The 21,223-nt window shown below is 37.3% G+C and overlaps 1 protein-coding gene across 2 annotated transcripts in view; it reads right to left on the bottom strand.

Annotated features, from left to right (window-relative positions):
• Positions 1 to 21,223, bottom strand: part of MOSPD2 (motile sperm domain containing 2) — a 40,297-nt gene that overhangs the window by 18,131 nt on the left and 943 nt on the right. For both annotated transcript variants that reach the window (XM_079765230.1, XM_079765231.1), the window contains exons 3-7: positions 9,371 to 9,526; positions 7,467 to 7,553; positions 5,634 to 5,788; positions 2,297 to 2,357; positions 854 to 892 (exon numbers count right to left, since the gene is read on the bottom strand). In XM_079765230.1, coding sequence (XP_079621356.1) covers positions 854 to 892; positions 2,297 to 2,357; positions 5,634 to 5,788; positions 7,467 to 7,553; positions 9,371 to 9,526 — 498 coding nt within the window. The remainder of the gene's footprint in view (positions 1 to 853; positions 893 to 2,296; positions 2,358 to 5,633; positions 5,789 to 7,466; positions 7,554 to 9,370; positions 9,527 to 21,223) is intronic.

The following is a 21,223-nucleotide window of genomic DNA, read 5'->3' as shown; positions in this document are numbered from 1 at the left end:
TCAAATGCTTTTTCTGTGTCTATTGAGAGAAACCTTTTTTTTCCTTTTAGCCTATTAATATGGTGGATAACACTGTTTGATTTTCTTTTGTTGAACTGATTTTGCATTCCTGAGATAAATCCCACTTGGTCATGGTGTATAATCCTCTTTATATGTTGCTAGATATAGTTTGTTAGTACTTTATTGAGGATTGGCCCATCTATATTCATACGAGATGTTGGTCTATAGTTTTCCTGTGATGTTTGTGATTAGGCATATACTTGCTCATGAAATGAATGGGAAATTGTTCCCTCTTCTAATTTTTTGGAAGAGTTTACAAAGGATTGGTGTTGCTTCTGTATGTTTGGTAGAATTTACCAGTGAAGCCATTTGGACCTGGACTTTTCTTTGTGAGAAGTTTTTTGATAACTAGTGTTTTCCAATAATTTAAAAAATATATATTATGACTGTCATCCTAGGGGTATGTGACTACAGAGATTTGGAGTACATTTCAGATTCATCCCACCTTCCTCCTCAACACCTGAAGCCCATGAGAAAACCTAGCTAAGGCCTGTGTTTCATGAAATACCCCACCTGTGGGAGATAAACTGAGGCTTCGGACTATAGTTTGACCTGAATGGTTGACTATCCTGAGGCTGGTTTTAGAGAAGACTAGTAAGTGACCCTATGGGGTAGAAAAATTAGACTAGTTTGCTTTGGAACAGCCTTTCAATGGTTTAGATCTAGCCACTTAAGAGTATACACCAAGCACAATATCAATATTTTTTTAAACAACCATAGCAATGTGGCGAAGTTGGCAAAGAAAAAAGGAAATCAGACATTCCATTTTAGAAAGTATAGGTAATATACTCACCGTTCATTATCCAAGGCATATCAAAGATCACTATTTTTGCTGAAAGATGAAAAAAAAATTAATTGAATGTGACTTAGTACCACTATAGTAATATCACATATATCTAACCTAGAAAAAATGATGATCTGAATATAACAAAAAACGGAGCTGACTGACTCATTTCTAAGTCAGTGAAGGGCGAGTGGTGCTAGAATTAAACTAACTTCTCAAAATGGTGAGGAGCCCAGCCAAGGAGAATAGCTTACAGGAAATAAATATTGCATTATCACTGTCCTTTGGCAAGTAGCTTGGCCTTTTGTCTGTTTATTGTTTTTGTTGTTTGCATAACGGTACAAAAGAAAATTGTTAAGTGGGTAAATGGAGTCTGGATGTGGCATGTCATATTACTGTTGAAGTCCATTGAACTTTAAAACAGTTTCAACGTCAGATTCAAATACAGTACACTATAGTCGTTTTCTCAATGACAATTTGTAAATAGCAATTAGTAACAATGTACTTTATGTATGAGTATAGCTTATCACAAAGTACACTTTATCAATATTAATCTGTTTCTTGTATGTAGGACATTCCATATAATAAATGTTTTCTTGTATTTGAAATTGATTTTTAGAGAGAGGAGGGAAGAGAGGGAGAGAGAGAAATATCAATTTGTTGTTCCACTTATGCATTCATTGGTTGATTCTTATATGTACCCTGACTTGGGACTGAATCCACAACCTTGGCATGTCGGGACAATGCTCTTATCAACTGAGCTACCCAGCCAAAGTCAATATAATAAATATTTTAAAGGAATTTCTGAATTGAAAGATTAGTAAAAATGGGTTAATCTTTGAGATAAGTGTATGTTTTCATGTACCTGTGTGTGTGTGTGTATGTTATAGGATACCATATGTACAGTTTAGAACTCTTAAAACTAACTCTAAAGGACATGATTATTTATGTAAATTTCCCCCTATGCCTATTACAATATGTGCTTAAACTTCTATGAACACATTTAAGCTCATCAGAAAACAATGTTTCAGCTATTAAAGTCTATAATAATATAAAGCTCCACAATTTTAAGACATTGTTTACAGTTTCTACATTTCATCCCATATAATAAAAGTCTAATATGCTAAGTATCTGACTGTTTGACCAGTCGCTATGATGTGCACTGACCACCAGGGGGCAGATGCTCTGATCAGTAGGTTAGCTTGCTGCTGGGTTCCAGCGACAGGGACTGGGCAAGATGGACCAGACATGCCCTTCAGCCCTCCCACGGTCCCTCCCCAGTCCTGACCGGGCACCGCTGGGGTCCATCAGACTGGCCTGCACCCTCTCGCAATCCAGAACCCCTCGGGGGATGTCGGAGAGCCGGTTTCGCCCCAATACCTGAAGGCCAGGCCGAGGGACCCCACCGGTGCATGGGCCTCTTGTATGTTTATAAAGGAATAAGTTACTTACAGAGGTATTTAGGGTAATAAACCTTAAAGCAGTTGATGATAAAGCGTACAAAATCCATGTCCTAAAAAAAGATTATACATTTAAATCTTTTAAGACTGTCCACATTAGAGAATTTTAAACTGCATATTTCTAAAAGTGATAAATTATTAAATACAAATGAGACAATTATTAAATTCTTTAAAAATAAGCTCATGTATTAATACATAGATTCCCAAGGATTAAGGTCTTAATTCATTAAACTAATTATAATAATCAGTCCTAAAACTAAGTTAAAGAAATCAGAAGCTTAAGCATCATTCATGTTACCTCAAATGAGTTAGATCTCAGGCTGCTAAGATAGCATGGAATTATAAAATGGAGCTAAAAGCAATCCTCATAGAGAAACTCTAAAAATTCTGCTGAATAATTAATGAATCATGTATAAAGTTTATAATCTGACCATTTGGGATAATAAAACATATGTATATAAATTCTGCAATAGTTGATTTTAAAGCTAATTTCTATACTTCATAATAGCTTGAATAAAGCATATTTTATTAATCTTTTGTTCCACAATTAATCTTATCATATTGGCCTGCTGTATCTATTTTACTTCAAGATTCTTTCCTCTTATTTAGAGGTCTAGAATGAGAATTAGAATTTCTCAGTTTACATTCAAGTATTGTTCTTTGTCGAGTGTGACTCGACATGGTTAGCATTAGAATAAAGGAATCGAGAAAAAAGCAAGAGAGTGCAAAGGGTTAACTTCCATTTCTGGAAGCCTTTATAAGCATAGTTATCTGGTTGGCTCCACTGCATTGAACACAGTAACATGAAATTAGGTTAGTAGGGTCATATGGATCATTTTATTACATGTTATTCCATGGCCATACGCTGACTTACTAATCCTGACCAGCCTTCTTATAAGGACTATAGGATGAAAGCTACATATAACCAGGCAAACTTAAAGCCATCAATTCTGAAAGGTGGTTTGTCCTATAGATGAGAGTCTATTAAGTCGTTCCTAGTGGGTGAGTTGCAGCATCTTTAACTCCAGTAAACTGTAAAGTAAGCATCCTTAACTATCTTAAGCATTTATTATGGGATAAATCCTACTATGTAATAACACCTTTATAACTAATCATTATACCCACTGTGCAGAGAGCTTAATAATTTTTAGTCAAGGGTTAAAGAAATATCTCACTAACTCCTTATATATAAATTTGGTTACCTAGTATATGATCTGTGTCTCCCAGAGACTTTGCCTAAAAAGTCTTTATCTGATATTCTTGTTTTCATCTTTTCTATAATTGAATGGCCTTGCTTATAAAATCCCAAGTTACTGTTAATTCATGTGGATTTGATAGGATGCCACTGGTGTACATATATTAGTGGGTCCTACATAAAAAAGCTCTATGAAATGATTGGTCTACATTCTGTGAGAATGTTTTCAAGGACGCTATACATTATCTTGTAAAATGCCCTCCCTTTGAGGACTCATGAAAGACTTTTCTCTCTACTTTAAGTATCAGGAATGCATATACTTTTCCTAAGACACTGGTTTTAAAGTATAATCTCTGAATTTAAATGATTTCATTTTTTTTAGGTAGGCAGCTGAAAGTTTAGAGCCAAATTACTGGCCCAACTCTAAAAAGTAATTCTTTAAATTTCTTGCCTTGTAATTTTGTATACATCTTTATAAGCCAACTTAAATCCTTCATGAATTATTAGGGTCATATATAAAAATAATTCAATATGATTCAAGTATTTTAAAACAATATTATTTAAATATTTAGTCATGCAAATAAACCTTATTTATAAATTAAAGATAATGAGAAAGCATATCTTTTGTAGCTTGAAAAAAATCAGACAATTCAAGTCAATTCTTTGCCCCTATATTTGGCAATAAAAAACATTAACATTTATTTTTCATTATTCTGGGTTAATACTTAGAAATTATTGCACATAAAAGATAACAGAGTCATGATTTATTTTTATGAAATATTATTTACCTAGGCATTTTGATTTAAATTTTGGGCATAAAACGATTTACTCTGTAATCTAAAACTCAGTGACACAGAACTACACTGAAAAAATCCAGGGCAATGAACCCTTTAAATATAAAGATAGAAAGAAGTGTGTGTGTGGGGGGAGTCTGTGGTTCCACCACCCAAAACTCATCTCTACTTCTCTCTAGAGGTTCTCTCTAGTATGTATTTTGTTTATCTGTTGTTGTTGTTTTTTAATGTCTAAGACTTCTTGAGGGCTAGGTTTCACTGTGATATAATCCTGTTGCCTTTTTCAGTTAAAAGAGGTATTTTCCAATATTACTACAAATTATTTATAAACACCATTATACATACTCCATAAATGAGTACACCTCAATTTACCATTTCACCATGTTGATGAATACATTTTTCTAATTTTTCATTATTTTAAATGACACTCTGAAAAAACATTTGATGCGTAATACTTTTTCTGTACCAGGATTCTTTCTTTAGAATAAATTTCCAGAAGATAGTTACCAGGCAAAGAATATGAATGTGAACACTTTAAGATTCTTAACATACTTTGTCAAGTGGATTTTCAAAAAGGTTTTAACACTGCCCTAGGCAGGTGTGCAAATGACACTTCACTGCTACCAGAATTAGCCATGGTTTGAAGACATCAGTTCTAATAAATGTGCTAATGGATCCCCATTCCCGCTGAAGGGTTTGTAGTTACCATTAAGGTTACAAGGGCCCAAAAATAAGGACGGGTAGCTTTTACTTATTTTTTTAAGCTTGGGAAAATCACCTGGAGACAACTGTTTTCCAAAGCTAACCAAATCAAACAAACAAAAAATCCAACCAAGCAAACAAAGGACCCCAAACAAAATCACAAAAGTGCTGTATGTGCAAAACTCAGGTGGACATCTCGCAACGTTAAAACACGGTATGAATCTAACGGTACAAGAGAGCAGATGTCACTTTCCTCAGTATTTACTGAGTGCATTATGCTGTGCCAGGCACAGGGTTAGGTGCTGTAGGATAAGAGCTTTGATAGAAAAGTTCACTGTTACCACCTCTACTCAGTACCCTACATCCTACACTTATATCCTGTGTATCAGACAAGGGACATTTCTGGAAAATCTACAGTTTCAATGCCAAACACTAAAGCAAATTTATTTCTTTGCAAATTGTATTCTATATTTAACTTCACTCACAATTCAGGGGGAAAAAATAAATCCCCCAACATAACCTGGTTAGCTCAATTTTATAGCAATATTTGGTTGGGGGGGGGGGGCGGTGGCAGGGAGGATAGGAGAGAGGGAGCACACCATGATAAACAATCACTCAGAATTTTAAAAAGTGCTTACTATGCTATTGATTCCAGTTTCTGACAGGTCAAACATCACGGTGATGGGTTTCCCATTTTCTCTTTTAGCATAACGTTCCAACCAGAATGCGATAAGCTTCTTTTTGTCCAATATGGTTTTATGGTCTTTTACATGATACTTCACCCTGATCCACACTTTCAGGAGAACATTAGATAAAACATAAAAAAATTATGACTTTATAATATTATTTTATACATATATCATTCTATCCCTTTTCATTTTTCCATTTATAATTCATTTTATTTCTCAGATAAAAAATATCTCTTCCTTTTTTAAAATGAGAACTAATGCGCCCTTGGGAACCTTAAAGAAGAGTAGCAGGAAGGAAACTATTTTTCCCATCCCCTTAAGAAATAAGTAAACTTCACTAGTAAGTAAAGGGGGAAAGAAAATACAGGTGAACAAACAATATGTGGTAATAACCTAAGAGTACTCTTCACCATGCTTAACAAAAAAAAAGCCATTCATTCTATCAAGCACTAGAGAAAATGTTCCTTCCAGAGGAAAAGCCCTAGAGGCACTATGCAAGTGTGAGCCTGTGTCCTGCATGTGGGCGGGGTGTGGCAAAGCATTCAGAGTGGTGGCAGCTGAGACAAAAAGTGATGAGTGGTGAGAGGAGAAGCTAAATAGACAGAGTGGGTGTGAAGGACCCTGAATGATATACTAAGGCGTTTTTGATTTTCCTATTGACAACATCTCTCAGGCAGCAGCCCAGAGGGGAGAAAAGAAGAGGCAGAGAAGGAAACGCAACAGGTGATGCCCTGGGAAGGGATTAGGGAGAAGGGGGCCATGAGGGACTAAACTGAGGAAGTGCTGGTGAAAACGGAGAGGGGTTCACTGAAGCTCTGGCAGACGGAAGAGTATGTGTTTGTTGGCCTGAGCTGGGCAGTACAGAGAGAGAGCAGGGGGTGGGACACGGATGTCCAGCTGTGTGTTGTGTGGAGGGCAGCAGGCCAGCAATCAATCTGGTGGCACCAGTCAGTGAGGGTCAGTGAGGTACGTGCATGTGGCCTGGGATGCTGTGGGCTTGCTGCTGTTTGAGGAGGGGCAGGAAGCTGAGGCTGTCAAGGTACTTGAGATCGCCCACAGAGACTGTGTCAGCTGGAAAGTAAAAGAGGCCAAGGAAGGGATGAAGCCCGGGAAGCAAATTTAAGGGAAGGTGGAAAGGGAGAAATGAGAAAGACCAAGAAGGAGGAGCCAGTGATAGGAGAAAAATGCAGAGAGAGTACTTAACTGTTCCAACAGGAAGAGGCCACACACCACAGAGGGCGAGCAAATTGCACTGACTCTGCTGGGGCTGGGGTTCCGACACTCCTGCCTAGGCTAAGCCTTGGTACTAAACCAAGCCGGATTTTGGGCTAGGGGGAGGGAAGAAAGTCCTTGGGACAGCAGGGATGAGTGCCACTGTTCTTCCTGCTATCACACACACTGAAGAAGAAGCTAGAGGGGCAGACTGGGAAACTTGAAAAAAGTCCATTTATTAACCATTAGGGACCGTCAAAAAAGTTTTTCTGTAAAAATACCAGGTTGAATTTTAATATCACAGTCAAATTACAAAGAAGAGAATGACTCTGAATTACATAATTTTGGCTGTGTCAGAGGATGTAGCATTTGCCTTTGCTGTCCGTTTTATTATACTGCAAACAGTAGTATAACTACTAAGTATCTGATGCTCAGTCAAGATGGCCCTAACAACCCCCAGTTACAGGAAACTTGCAAATAGAGAAAGTGCTGCCTCTTACTAATTCTATTGAGATAGATAAGTACATCTCAAAGTCTTGAAAAACCAGTATATAAGTTAAATATACTCACACAACTTGTTGCCTTCTTTGTCATAACCATGGAGATAAATACCACCAATTTCCAGTAACCATTTGGGAATAGAGGCTTCAGTCAGATCTAAAAAGTGATAAACATTGATGAGTAATTGTAACTTAGGCACCTTTTAAAAAAGAAAACTCACAATGTAAAGTTCTATAGTAGTTTTCATAGGGAAAAAAAAAAGATCAAGCTTATTCAAACATCTGGATAGAATGGCAATAAAATGGTGTTTCTTACTAAGTAAACAAACTACATAAAAGCATAGATGAGAGAAATGAAAAACAGCCATCGCCCTTTGACGTCAGTCATTATTTATGTAGACACATTTCCATGTTCTGTGCTCCACATAAAGACTTGCAAACAAATATTATCACTACTGGCCAATCTCAAGAGAACATGCCAGCAAATATCCACATGACAGCTTCGGATTAATGAAAAAAATCACTGTGGTTACTTTCGCAAAATACGATTTTTCTCCAAAGTTTGATATCCAGCAGAGTTTAATACATTTTATAATCTTGGGGCAATTGGAAAATACTTAACAATGCTAGCTCCTTTAGCAGGAGGAACAAAAAGGGCCTGTTTAGTCTCTAGTGAGGCTGATAACCAACGGAGCAAGGTGGCAAGTGCCAAGGCTTTTGTTACATTCACTGCTAGTTCATCTAGAACTTTCAAAGATTCCTGTATCCTCCCCCACTCCTTATTATCATCTTCCTGCTGTTTGCAACTAGAAACAAGCAATTCTATGTAAGAAAAACTACTAAGTTTAAAAGTTTATTCTGTACTTGTGATTTAGAAAGATCAGATTTATATTTATAAATGTTTCAGTTTGTTGAAATTACCTACAATTTTGACATTTCCAAGCAAATTATTTTTAAAAAATTTTCCTTCTGAAGGATTCCTTCTATAAGAGTGAAGAGTGGGGAGAGTGTCTGCTCTGGATTTATTTGTTGGTTATTCTGTATAAGTCTCCAGACTCAGTCACTGCAGAGTTTATAATCTTCAAGGTCAGAAAATCCTTCTTTATACTCCACCAAACCCAAAAGTTATGCCAATTTCTTGGTAAATTTTTAGAAGAGAGATAATGGGTAACCTTGCCTGAGAAGAGTCCTTTATATACTTGAAGACTATTATAAACCCCCCCTCTAAGTTTTAAAACTCCTGTTTGTGGAGAAAATTTTAATCCTGAAGTGAGCCTTCAAATGAAGCAGTTAAAAGAAGGCTGCCAAAGGCATCCTTGAGGATAAGCTTACTTTTGGGGGACCCCCATTCATTAATTCTATATGGAACCACTATCAGCACAAGGAACTCTGGGGATAAAGACATACGTCAACAACAGAGAGAAATAGGCAAATAGTATCTCCGTACGTCCGGGCTTGAGAGTGAAGATGCTGTCTTGCTATTGTTTAAAGCAGGCGTCCGCAAACTACGGCCCAGGGGCCACATGCGAGTGTTTTTGCCGTTTTGTTTTTTTACTTCAAAATAAGATATGTGCAGTGTGCATAGGAATTTGTTCATAGTTTTTTTTTTAAACTATAGTCCGGCCCTCCAAAGGTCTGAGGGACAGTGAACTGGCCCCCTGTTTAAAAAGTTTGAGGACCCCTAGTTTAATGGTACCAAACAAAACAAGCGCAGATTATGAGACTGCTGTGAGTGAAGAATCAGTGTGATTCTGCTCCTTGGTGACCTGATTGCCTTTCGAATGATCCACCCTACACTTAAGTCTTATGACACTCCTTTCAAAGTGTTAGTGGGACTGTGTAAAACATTGTATTCTGATGTTGATGATGACTGCCAAGGATATTTGCAAATATACTATTACTTACTGGTAAAAGTAAACCAGTAACATTTGTACAGGGGATAGTATACTGCCAAGGTTAAATTGAACAGCTTACCGTTGACAGCCATTTCTTTCCTCCACTGAAAACTCTCATCGATCATCTTCAATGTTTCATCTACAACGTCATGTCTCCAACATAAGTAACTTTCAACCCAGTTATCATCTTGTTGTAGCCTTTCAACATCACGTGGATCATATTTATCTGACTTATCTAGGGGACAAACAGAAATAAATATCCAAGTCAGATAGATTCTGCAATGAATAATAACAAACACTAATGCCAAAGGAACAGAAAGAGCCGGAAGAGAAAGCTAAGCTATTTGAAGATAGAACAGGGATGTAGTTCAGATGAAAACGCTTCTTAAAGGATTAATGAATTTCTAAGTGTGAAGACAATAAAGTTATCTAAAGACTGCAGGTTTACTTTAAACAAACCACCAAAGATTTAAAAAAATAAGACCATAGTAAAATATTTTGCACAACACTCTCTAAAACTATAAAACAATGTCTGGGAAGATCAATTATGTTACCTGAACTTGAAATCCTTACCCTAGTCAATGAAATATAAAATTTTATATATAAAAAAAACTAAGTTGTACTTAAGACATGTTTGGCAAGTGTCTTTTAAAAAAAATTAACTAAATACAAAATGGAAAACTGACCATTAGGCAGCAGTTAACATTTCCTGGGAATAATTGTTTTCAATAATTTCTCATTATCTGCTTACAGACATGCTATGGTCCTACCAACCTGTATATCTGATATTCCTCCTTCCATATCCTTTTATTTTTCTGTACCTGAAATTTCCTGGTCTCCACACAACCACCTATGAACAAATTCTACCATTCTGCAAGACTCCTTTCAAATGGTTCCTCTTCCATGAAATTTTCCCAGAGCCCAGAAGTCATTCCTTCCCACCTGTGAACTAAGGCTTTAAGGCACTTACCACTTTTCCCCTTGAGTGAGTTACTGGCATGCATGCTATATCTTTTCATATAGAGACCGTAACAGCATTGTCTATTGATTCTAAAAATCCCCAAAGCAGATTATAGTAGTGCTGATGAAAAGGCCTTCAGGAAACATTTGTTTGACAGAATCTATTCCTTTTCTATTTTTATTTTCTCGGTTAATGGTACCCTCCCAGGAGCCCAAACGAGAAGTTTCAGAAGATTCTCTGGCTCCTTCATCTCCATTTTATTTTTGCATCTATTAGTTGCCAGGTTTCATAGATTCTATATCCTCCATTTTCTGGGACTTATGTCAGCCCCACAGAGATAATAGCTTAAAGGGCAGGAAAATAAAAAGTGCATTCAGAGAATTATCTTCTTTGAGTCTCAGTTTTCTTATCTTTAAGCTAGTTTATGTACTCACAGGGTTGCTTGAAGATCAGATGAAAATGTATATATGAAAGTACTTGGAAGTTTAAAGCACTATAAAATACAAGATTTGGCCATAAATCATGCATTTTTAGAGTGTTACCTTGGAAATGGCTTTCAATATCTGGGCTCTGTTTTTCTGATTGATCTACACAATGAATAGTTCTTCAGTAGGTAAACCTTAGAAAATATTTTTAGCTCTGTTATTTGAAAATCTATCACTATTCAAAACGAAACTTTTCTTGAATTATAATTTATAAACGTGAGTTGGATATAAAACACTTTATGCTGTTTAGTAACAAGAGAGCCCCTGGGAGTACCTGTCCCCTGAAGAAGCACCATCCATTTTGGTTTCTGGACAGCCCTCTGCACTGGACCAATGAAGTGTTTTCCTTGAAATTACAGGCTCATTTCATTCGTTTTCAAGAAAATTTCTGCCCAATATCCAAGTCAGAATAACCAATTTACTTGCCAGTTGTTCTTTCAAATAAAAGTGGTGGTCTATAAAAAAGTGACTAATTTAGCTGCCAACTCAAGCATGTAGAAGTGTTTGATGCATACTTCCCAATTTTATCACAGAGAACATTAGAAAACACATACTCAAGGGCCAAGTATTAATAAATTTACTGCTTCATTAGGGGGTTTCTAAAATAAAATTGACTTAAAAAGACTGAAAATGTTGATAATGAAGACTACAATGACCACTAGCTTTGATTCGGGCTGAGGAGCCAGATGGATTCATATGTGGATATGTAAGAGATATAATATCTTAGATGACACATCTGTCTACTGATCTGTATGGGTCTTTCAATGTTCTTTAATAGTTTATAATTTTTCCATAAAAGAAAATGTCATATATTTCTTCCATTAGATTATTATAATTTAGAGATTTTTGTGTTGCTATCATGAGACAATAATGATAGATTGGCAAACCTCACATCTATTTTTCTTGCCATATTGATAACTAGGTCATTTTATACACTGTAGAATTATAAAATAACTAGAGGCCCAGTGCACAAAATTCATGCATGGAGGGGGGTCCCTCAGCCCAGCCTGCACCCTCTCGTCATCTGGGACCCCTCAGGGGATGTCCAACTGCCGGTTTAGGCCTGCGGGATTGGGCCTAAACCAGCAGTCCGACATAAACCTTGCAATCTAGGACCTCTGGTTCGTAACCGCTTGCCTGCCTACCTGCCTAACCACTCTGCCTGCCTGCCTCATCGCCTCTAACCACTCAACTGCCTGCCTCATCACCCCTAACTACTCTGCCTGCCTGCCTCATTGCCCCTAACTGCTTGCCTGCCTGCCTCATTGCCCCTAACCACCTCTGCCTTGGCCCCTGCTGTGGCAGCTTCCTCCGGAAGGACGTCCGGAATGATGTCCAGAAGGTCGTTCAGTTGTCCGGTCTAATTAGCATATTATGCTTTTATTATTATAGATAGTGGAGATCAAGTCTTTTCCCTGACTTTATGGAAGTTATGTTGAAGTTTCACAATTAAACAATTACTGTAGGTTTTTAGAAGATACACTTAAAGTTTTCCAAGTTTGCTAAATGTTTTGTTTGTTTGCTTTTCATTAAGTTGAATTAAAGCCAGTTTGGTTTCTCTGTATTGAAATAAACATTTTCCTCATTAATTTTGTTAATGAATGTACTATGTTTGTATTGGCTTAAACAAATATAGAAAAATGAAAAAGAAACAAATATTGTTATCCAAAGAGGGGAGAATAGGGAGTGAAGAGGCACAAGCGATGAAAGACACTTTTCAATGTTGATCTTCTTTGATTGCTGAACTGTATCTATTCAAACATTTCATTGAGAAGCATGATGGTAATGTGATAAATTCCTCTGCTGCATTTCCTGACTATGAATCATCTCTGCATTCCTGGGGCTAACAAAACTGCCTGCTCCTTATGCATATGTGGATGACTTCATGGTGGCAGGCGGTGAGAATCAGAGATCTATGACTACAAACTGAATTTCTTTAATAGTCACTGATCTATTTAGGTTTTTGACTTCTCAGAGATAATTTTGGTGGTCTTTCTTTCTCCAAAAAGTTTTACATTTAATCTAAGTTTAATAACTTAATGTGATAAAGCTGGGCATTGTATTATTCTCTTATTATTTTAAAAATCTCTGTTATATACTAGAGGCCCAGTGCACGAATTCATGCACTAGTGGGGTTGCTTGGCCTGGCCGGCAGGATCAGGCGGAAACCGGCTCTCCAACATCTCGAGGGGTCCTGGATTGCGAGAGGGAACAGGCCAGGCTGAGGGACCCTACCGGTGCATGATCGAGGATGGGGAGGGACACGGAAAGTTGGCCAGCCGGGGAGTGACCGTGGGAGGGCTCCAGGGCATGTGCGGCCCATCTCACTCAGTCCCGATTGGCTGGACCCCAGCAACAAGCTAACCTACAGGTCAAGGCATCTGCCCCCTGCTGGTCAGTGCACATCATAGTGAGCGGTTGAGCAGCCTTAGCATGTCCTTAGCATATTACGCATTGATTGGTTGAACAGGCAACCGGACAAAGCATATTAGGCTTTCATTATATAGGATATATATATATATTAGAGGCCCAGCACATGAAATTCGTGCATGGGTAGGGTCCCTAGGCCTGGCCTGCGATCAGGGCTGATCTTCCCTGGCTGCCAGCAGCTGGCCTCGCCCCTGCCACCCACGTCTGCTGCCACCCACTCCCGGATCCCCGTTCCCCATCGGGCAATCAGAGCCTGCCAGCCGGGTGGGGGGAGGGGGGGGATGGAGAGGTTGGCCGTTCCTGCCCGCTTGCTGGCCCCACCCCTCACTGCCAGTCACCCTGTGTGTGGGGCGACCAGTAGGGCGATCAGGGCCCCACTCGCTTGCACCTGCCTTGGCTTGGCGCTGCCTTCATCCGCCGCCATGCACTCCCGGTTCCCCATTCCCCATCAGGTGATCGGAGCCTGTGGGTTGGGAGCAGCTCCTGCATTGAGCATTTGCCCCTGGTGGTCAGTGCGCATCATAGAGACTGGTCGTTCCGCTGTCCGGTCTATTTGCACATTATGCATATATATGTTTTATATATATATACACATACATATATGTATGTGTGTATATTTATACCTGCTTTTGTTCCTAGTGTATTCTTTGCCTTCTCCCTTTCTTTGTAATCAGTCATTTTATTTTACTAGTCCTTTAAAAAATCAGTTTATTATATCTATTATCCTTTTTTCCTATGCCATGACTATCTACTCTTATTTCCTTTCTTCTGCTTTCTCTGTATTACCTTTTGGTCACTTTGTAGCTCTTTGAATTGAATCTTTAGCTGACTTTTATTTGGGCCTTGTTTTTTATGAATGCACATAAGATAATTTATGGTTGCTCAGTTTTAAGGATTTTGTAATTACCATTGTGATATCCTCAATAGCCCACAGGTTATTTAGCAGAAGAATTACAAACTTTGTTAGGAAGATGTTAACCTATGGGTTATTGAGAGGTGTATTATTTCAGTATCCTAGCATTTGATTTGTTTTTAAGTACCTGTTTATTGTGACTTCTAACGGTTTCTTAATGGTGTGCGAACATGGTCTGTATGATCAAGCTGCTCTGGAATTTCTGAGACTTTCTTTATGACTTAATATGTGGTGAGTGTTTGAAAGCTCCAAATCAAAAATATATATTCAAAAGAATATATTCTCTATTTGCTGGATAGGAGAGTCTGTACACTCACACATACATATATACTTACCATCAACTTTGTTCTGGGGTGTTAAAATCTAAAATCTTAGGGATTTCTTGCTTGCATGTTCTGAGTATTTCTGAAAGACGTTTGTTAAAATCATTCAATATTTTTGTGGATTTCTTGAGTGTCCCTTATAATTCTGGGATCTTTTGCTTTATGTATTTTAAGGCTGTATCGTTAGATACTTTGTATGTTGTTCCTAATTGTTATATCTTTTTTGGTTCCTTTTATCTCTAGTTGTATCCCTTCTTATATGTATTTTCACCCTAAATAACATTTTGTCTAATGAAAGTACAGATTACATAGGATTACTCTGGTTAATATTTGTTTCATATATATACATATATATTTTCTATCTCTTTATTTCAATTTTTCTACATTAATTTCTTTTAAAGTAGTCTATTATAGGCAGCATGCAACTAAGATTTAAAAAATCTGCTCTGATAACAAGTATATATTTGTTCATATTTGTGGTAACTATCAATAAAAGTTGGATTATTTCTGCTGTTTCACTGTATTTTCTAGTTACTAAGTTGCTTGTTTCCCTCTTTCCTGCTTCCTGCTGGAGAGAGAATGTTTTCTCCATTCCCCTTTTCATGCCCCCACTGCATAATATGATGTCAAAAATGCACAAAAAGGTACAAGAAAGGAAAATTATAGGCCAATTTGTGAAAACAGATTCAACACTCCTCAATAAAATATTAGTTAACTGAATCCACTGATATGGTTTAAAAATCTGACTAATATAATCTACCATACTATTAAAAGAAAAATACCAGATGCGATTAATGTGTTCAGTAGAGGACCAAAATGCATTCAGTAAAATTCAACCATCAGTCCTGATGGTAACAAAACAAAACGACAAACAAAAACCCAAACTAGCAAACCAGGACTAGAAGGAAACATGTTTATTTTGATAAAGGATCTCTACAGAGACTATGCTTCATGGTGACATGTGTGGAGCTATCTTTCTCAGATCAGGAATAAGACAAGTAGGCTTTTATCATTGTTTTTACTCAATACTAAAGGCTCCAGCCTGTGTAAAGTAACCACATTTGAAGAATTAGAAAGTTAGGAAGGAAACTATCTTTATTTCAAGATGATATTATTGTACTAGTATATGCAGAAATCCTAAACTAATCTAGAGATAAACTACCAAGACTAAGACGAGTTAGTAAGGTTTCTGAGTTCAATATTAATGTAAAAAACCCAAATGCACTTTCTACAAACCAGCAACAATCATTTAGAAAATAAATTCTTAGAGGATACCATTTAAACAACAAAAATAAAAATATGCCCTAGCTGGCTTGGCTCAGTGGATAGAGCGTCAGCCTGCGGACTGAAGAGTCCCAGGTTCAATTCCAGCCAAGGGCACATGTCCAGGTTGCGGGATCTATCCCCAATGGGGGGCATGCAGGAGGCAGCCAATCAGTGATTCTCTCTCATCATTGATGTTTCTATTTCTCTCTCGTTCTCCCTTCCTCTCTGAAATCAATAAAGAAATATATATATATATATATATAGTAAAAATAAATAAAAAATATTTTCAAAAACAATTACAAAAACATGTAAACCTGGGAATAAATTTAACAAAATGGGTTCACCTTTGTCGAGAAAATGATAAATCTTTCAACAAGAAAGACTTTAGCAGATAGGAAGATATACCATGTTATTGGATTGGAAGTTTGAGCCATGATAATGTCAAGTCTCCCACAATTGATCTCCTGATTTAACACAATTCCACTCTAAATCCCAATAAAATCCCGAAACATGATAAGCTAATTCTATAATTTACATGGAGGAACAAAGCACCAAGAGCAAGAAGTGATTTTCACAGAAGTGGAAACCAAATGGCCCATAGAGATTTGAAGAAATGCTCAATCTGACTAGTACTCAAAAAATGCAAATTAAAACCACAATGACATATTCCAACATCCCCATCAGATGGGGGAAAAATAACAATGGCAAATTTTAGGTTATGGAGAAACGAGGACACTAAAATACTGCTGCTTAAAATAAAACGGGCACAATCTGGGGAATAGTTTGGCATAACCTAGTAAAGTTGAACATGTGCCTATTCTATGACCCACCCATTTCATTGTTGGGTACAAATTCTAGAGCAGCAGTTCTCAAGATTTTTGGTCTCAGGCCCCCTTTTACACTCTTAAAATTAACTGAGGACCCCAATGAGTCTTTTTGTTTATATGGGTTATATTTATTGGTAGTTACTATATTAGGTATTGAAGTTGAGAAAACTTTTACACATGAGAACACACAAGCACTCATTCTATCAGGTGTCAGAGCAATGACATCATCACATGCCGTGTAGCCTCTACAAAACACCACCGTCTGCTTGTGAGAGAATGACAATGAAAAAGGAAAATGATGTTTTAGTGTTAGGAAAATAGTATTGACCTCTCAAACACCTTAAAGTGATCTCAGGGAACTACAATTGCTGGACCAACTTTCAGAACTACTGCCTTAGAGCAAGTCCAAGCACCACATAAGCATGAGAATGTTCACAGCAGCATTGTATATAATAGCAAAACCTAGAAATAACCCCAAATCCATCAACTGGTATATTCATCCCATGAACTACTACGCAGATATAAAAAGGAATAAATGACAGTATGGTTCTATTAGCCAAGATGAATGACTATTGAGCAACAGAAGCAAGCATGAAAAAATATATTCAGCTTTTATTTGAAGTTCAAAAAGAGGTAAACTTAATAAAGTACTGGTGAAGAATACGTTATAGGTGGGAAAGCTAATGAAAAGCAAGAGAATGAGGAAGACCAAATGCAGGACAAACAGCTGTCTGGAGGGTGCACAGGAAGGGATAAAGGACAAATGCAGGATGATCAGGGATGGGATACATAGCAAGTTTTATTGCTGAGTGGTGAGTACATGGGTGTTTATTTTATTCATGCTTTATACATTTTGCCTATGTGAGACATTTTGAAATTAAAAAAATAATAAACCAAGACAAAACAAAAATTAAAAGACTAGAAAAATTTATTGGATGAGAGAAAATTATTTAACTTAATAGCAATGGAAGCAACCACAAAAGAATGGGTAATTTTGAATACATTAAAAAAAAGAAAAAAAGTAAAATTGACATAAACAAGAAAACTCCAAACCAATTATAAAGCCATAGCAATAAAAATTAAATTATAAATGGATGTAGACATATGAAAAGAAGTTTAATCTCACTAGTAATCAAATGCAAACTAAAACAGAACCATAAGTTAAGAAATGATGCCACTAAATATGGGGAAGGCTATGGTGAAACTAACTTTTTTACGGGCTGTTGGGAATGAATCTTGGTGCAACTTCCACTGAGTCAAGTTCAGCACACATGAAATGAAGTATCTTAAAAATACACTATTATAATCAGAATTCTACTTTTAGACACGAGTCTTAAGGAAATAACCTGAACTACTGTACAAAAAAAATTGTATTAAGAAGAAATGTCCAAAAAGGGAATACTAAGTTAAAGAATAAGAAGATTATCTTTACTTTATAGAAATGAATATTGATAATAATATAAAATGTTGCTAACTTTATATATCTGGGGAAAGAAAATCATGTCAGTAAGAAATGCAACACAAATTACACACAGAATGGCTTTTTAACTATGTTTTTTTTTTTATGTATAGAAAAATAGACAGGAAAGAATGCTTCTCCTGTTAGAGCTATCTCTGCATGATGAGCTTATGGGGGATTCCTCAGTTGTTTTTGGTATCCAAATTCGTTTTAATGAGTTCTTATACTTGTAAAGGCAGAAAACAAACCTAAAATAACGAAGCCCACAAAACCGTCAATAGCTCTCCAAACTCACCAAGCACAAAGGCATCACTTAGGTGTCCAAGGTTCTCTACATTATTGTTCTTAGCTTACCCTCCCCAGGCTCCTTAAAATGGACTCCCTCTGGCTTCCTGAACATGCCCTCCTCATACCTTCTCACTTCAGCAACTTAGCTCACACTATCTGCCTGGATCGCATTCTCCACCTGGCCAAGTGCACCATCTTTCAAAGCCCATGAGAAACACTTTTTTTCTGTGAAATTTTTCCTAACTTTGCGAGCTTAGCCACTCCAACCAGATGCGATTTTTCCTTGTTTGACTCCTACAGAAATGACTATAGCACTCTTTCTACAATTTGTCTCAACTTTAACTGTTAGTTCTATTTTAATGCTCCTACTAGATTCTAGGCGTTCGAGAAGGGGCTCTATCCTTCTTCAGCTCTTTCTCTAATACTGACACACTTTTTCGCAGCATTAAACACATACTGAGCATTTGGGGAACTGAATAAATTATTGTCACAATGGATTAGTCTTTTGCTTTGGCCACAAGAAGGAAGAGAGAACAGGAAATGTTACTCATTTGAAACTCAGCATGGAATTTCTCATAGAAACAATAAAAAATGGGTTATTAATGAATAAAAAAATAATGGACTTGTGTTTCATTCTTTTGCCAGCTACAAATCTATCCATAATTGGTAACTTCATTTCTATGGAAACAAAGATGCGCTTTGAATTCCCAAAAATCTACCTCCAAAGAGTTTCTGGAGTACAGCCAGTGCTTAAAATGATATACTTGCAGATAATATTTTCCTTTAGAAAAAACATTGTGTTGCTTAAATCTGCCTTAAGCCTCTTCTGAAATGACAATAGAAAGGGTGAAATAAAACAGGAAAAAAGGAAAGTGGATGTTCTAAACACCTGAAACTTTAAGGGGAGAAAGTCTTCAAAGGTTATTTTCTTTTCCATGAAAATCTTTAAATTAATTAAATTAATATTTACAAAGTCTGTGCAGATAACCCACCCATGAGTTCACACATACCTAAGTGTGTATATTTAAGGACAAACCCTCCCTACATTTAATAGCACACGGGGCTTTACTTAGAAATAACGCTGTCTTCATCAGACATTGTTAGGGCTGCTCTTTGCCAGATTTTGGTGGGGGAGGGAAGCTGGTTAGGACAGCTCTTAATACTGACTTGGACTAACCTCCCTATGTATATATTTAAGCATTGCTCCATATCCATTCATTCAATGAATATGTATTGAGAACTGTGCTAGGTATACAAAGGTTAGTATGGCCTTGCCCTCAATGCCCACAGGTTGCCCCAGACCTATATACATTCTACTGGAGGGACTGAACAATAAGCAAGTAAACAAATGAACGAGATAATTATAGGTTATGGTAAGACCTGCAAAGGAGACGAAATAAACAAGTCAGGGAGGCTATTTAATAATCACCACAGGCCTCTCAGATACATTTCAACCAAGATGGAAAAGAAAAAAAAAGACCTAGCCACGCACACTATCTGGGCAAGAGCCTTCCAGGCAGAGAGAAGTGGAAAGGTTTCCAGATAGAAACAGACTCAGTTTGTTTGAAGAGCATAAAAGAAGCAGTGTGGCTGGTCATGTTTTTCAAACCGTGGGCTATGTTTGTAAGTTGTGATAACCATTTTGTGGGTCACTGCATCAGGGAGTTATAGGTTTTCAGAATAAGTATTCTTTAACCAATTTTTGCTTCAGTTTTGTGTGTGCACATGTACTGGATTGCAATGTATAATACATCTCCTACTGCGGGCAGTGGAGAAATCTGTACTAAGCAAGAGGAGTGGGAATAGAGGAGGATGGAGGGGTGGGTAAGAACTAGGGCATGCATGGCCTTTGTACTGAGGCCACCATAAAGAATTGGGATTTTTACTCTAAACAAAGTAGGAAGGTACTGAAGGGTTTCAAGCTGGGGAGTGACATGATGTAATTCGACAGGACGGTGTGGCCAAAAGATTACTATAGTGAAATTCAAAGATCTGAGCACCTGCCCTGGCCTAGCCACTAACACTAGAGATTTGGAGCAAATCACTTAATCTCTCTAACTTTACTTTCCTCATTTTACAAATAGAAGGTTGGAGCAAGATGACCTTTGAGATCTTGTCTATTGCTACATTCCGATGAGCACATTGGGGGCAAGTAAATGACTGACGACTGGGGAGACACTAGGTCAAGTTTTATGTTACTTCTTAAAATAGTATGAACTACGTAGCCATAAAAGTCTCATTTCTATAGAAAGAAATTTTAGAATTATTTCTTTACTGGAACCAGCTATGTGATTAGAAATGAGATCTCTGGACTCAAGGTGAATCAGGTGCTTTTGCAACTCTCTGGTGCAAAGTTTAAGATGGGAAGGGATTAAAATATTTACTGACCAGGTGTGTTTTTTTTTGGGGGGGGGGGGAACAGATTCCTTTTTTGTTCTAGGTCATCAACTGACATAATCTAGGGCAGTCTAAAGTTGCAGGGAACCTCTTCTTAGCACTAAAGTCAAGATGTGGAAGCATAGCTGCTTTCACAGTAACCAAAATGAATATCAAGGCAAAATATTCATTGACACACTACTATATGCTAACCCCATGCTAGACAGTTTGATATATGCTTTTTTTAAATTATTTTTTTATTGTCTAAAGTTTTACATATGTCTTCTTTTTCCCCAGTCGACCCCCCCCCCCCCCCCGCCAGCCATTCCCACCCCGGGCAAGCCCCCACCGCCCCAGTGCCTGTGTCCATTGGTTATGCTAATATATGATATATGCTTTTTATTTAATACTCCTAACCCAATTATTTCCATTTCACAGCAATGGAAACAGAAAGGACAATTACCTATTAAGTGGGCTCAGAAAAGACAAGTAAACTATCAAGTGGCAGGATTAGTATTAGAATATTATACCATGTTTATAACAAATTTTCCTGCATGTTTTTAAAATTACAAGGATTGAATCATCGGCTTTAACTGGACAACTC

Source organism: Cnephaeus nilssonii (assembly GCF_951640355.1).
Source record: "Cnephaeus nilssonii genome assembly, chromosome: X".
Lineage (NCBI taxonomy): Eukaryota > Metazoa > Chordata > Mammalia > Chiroptera > Vespertilionidae > Cnephaeus > Cnephaeus nilssonii.
Note: the sequence above shows the minus strand (reverse complement) of the source record. Positions and strands in the feature narration are given on the sequence as shown.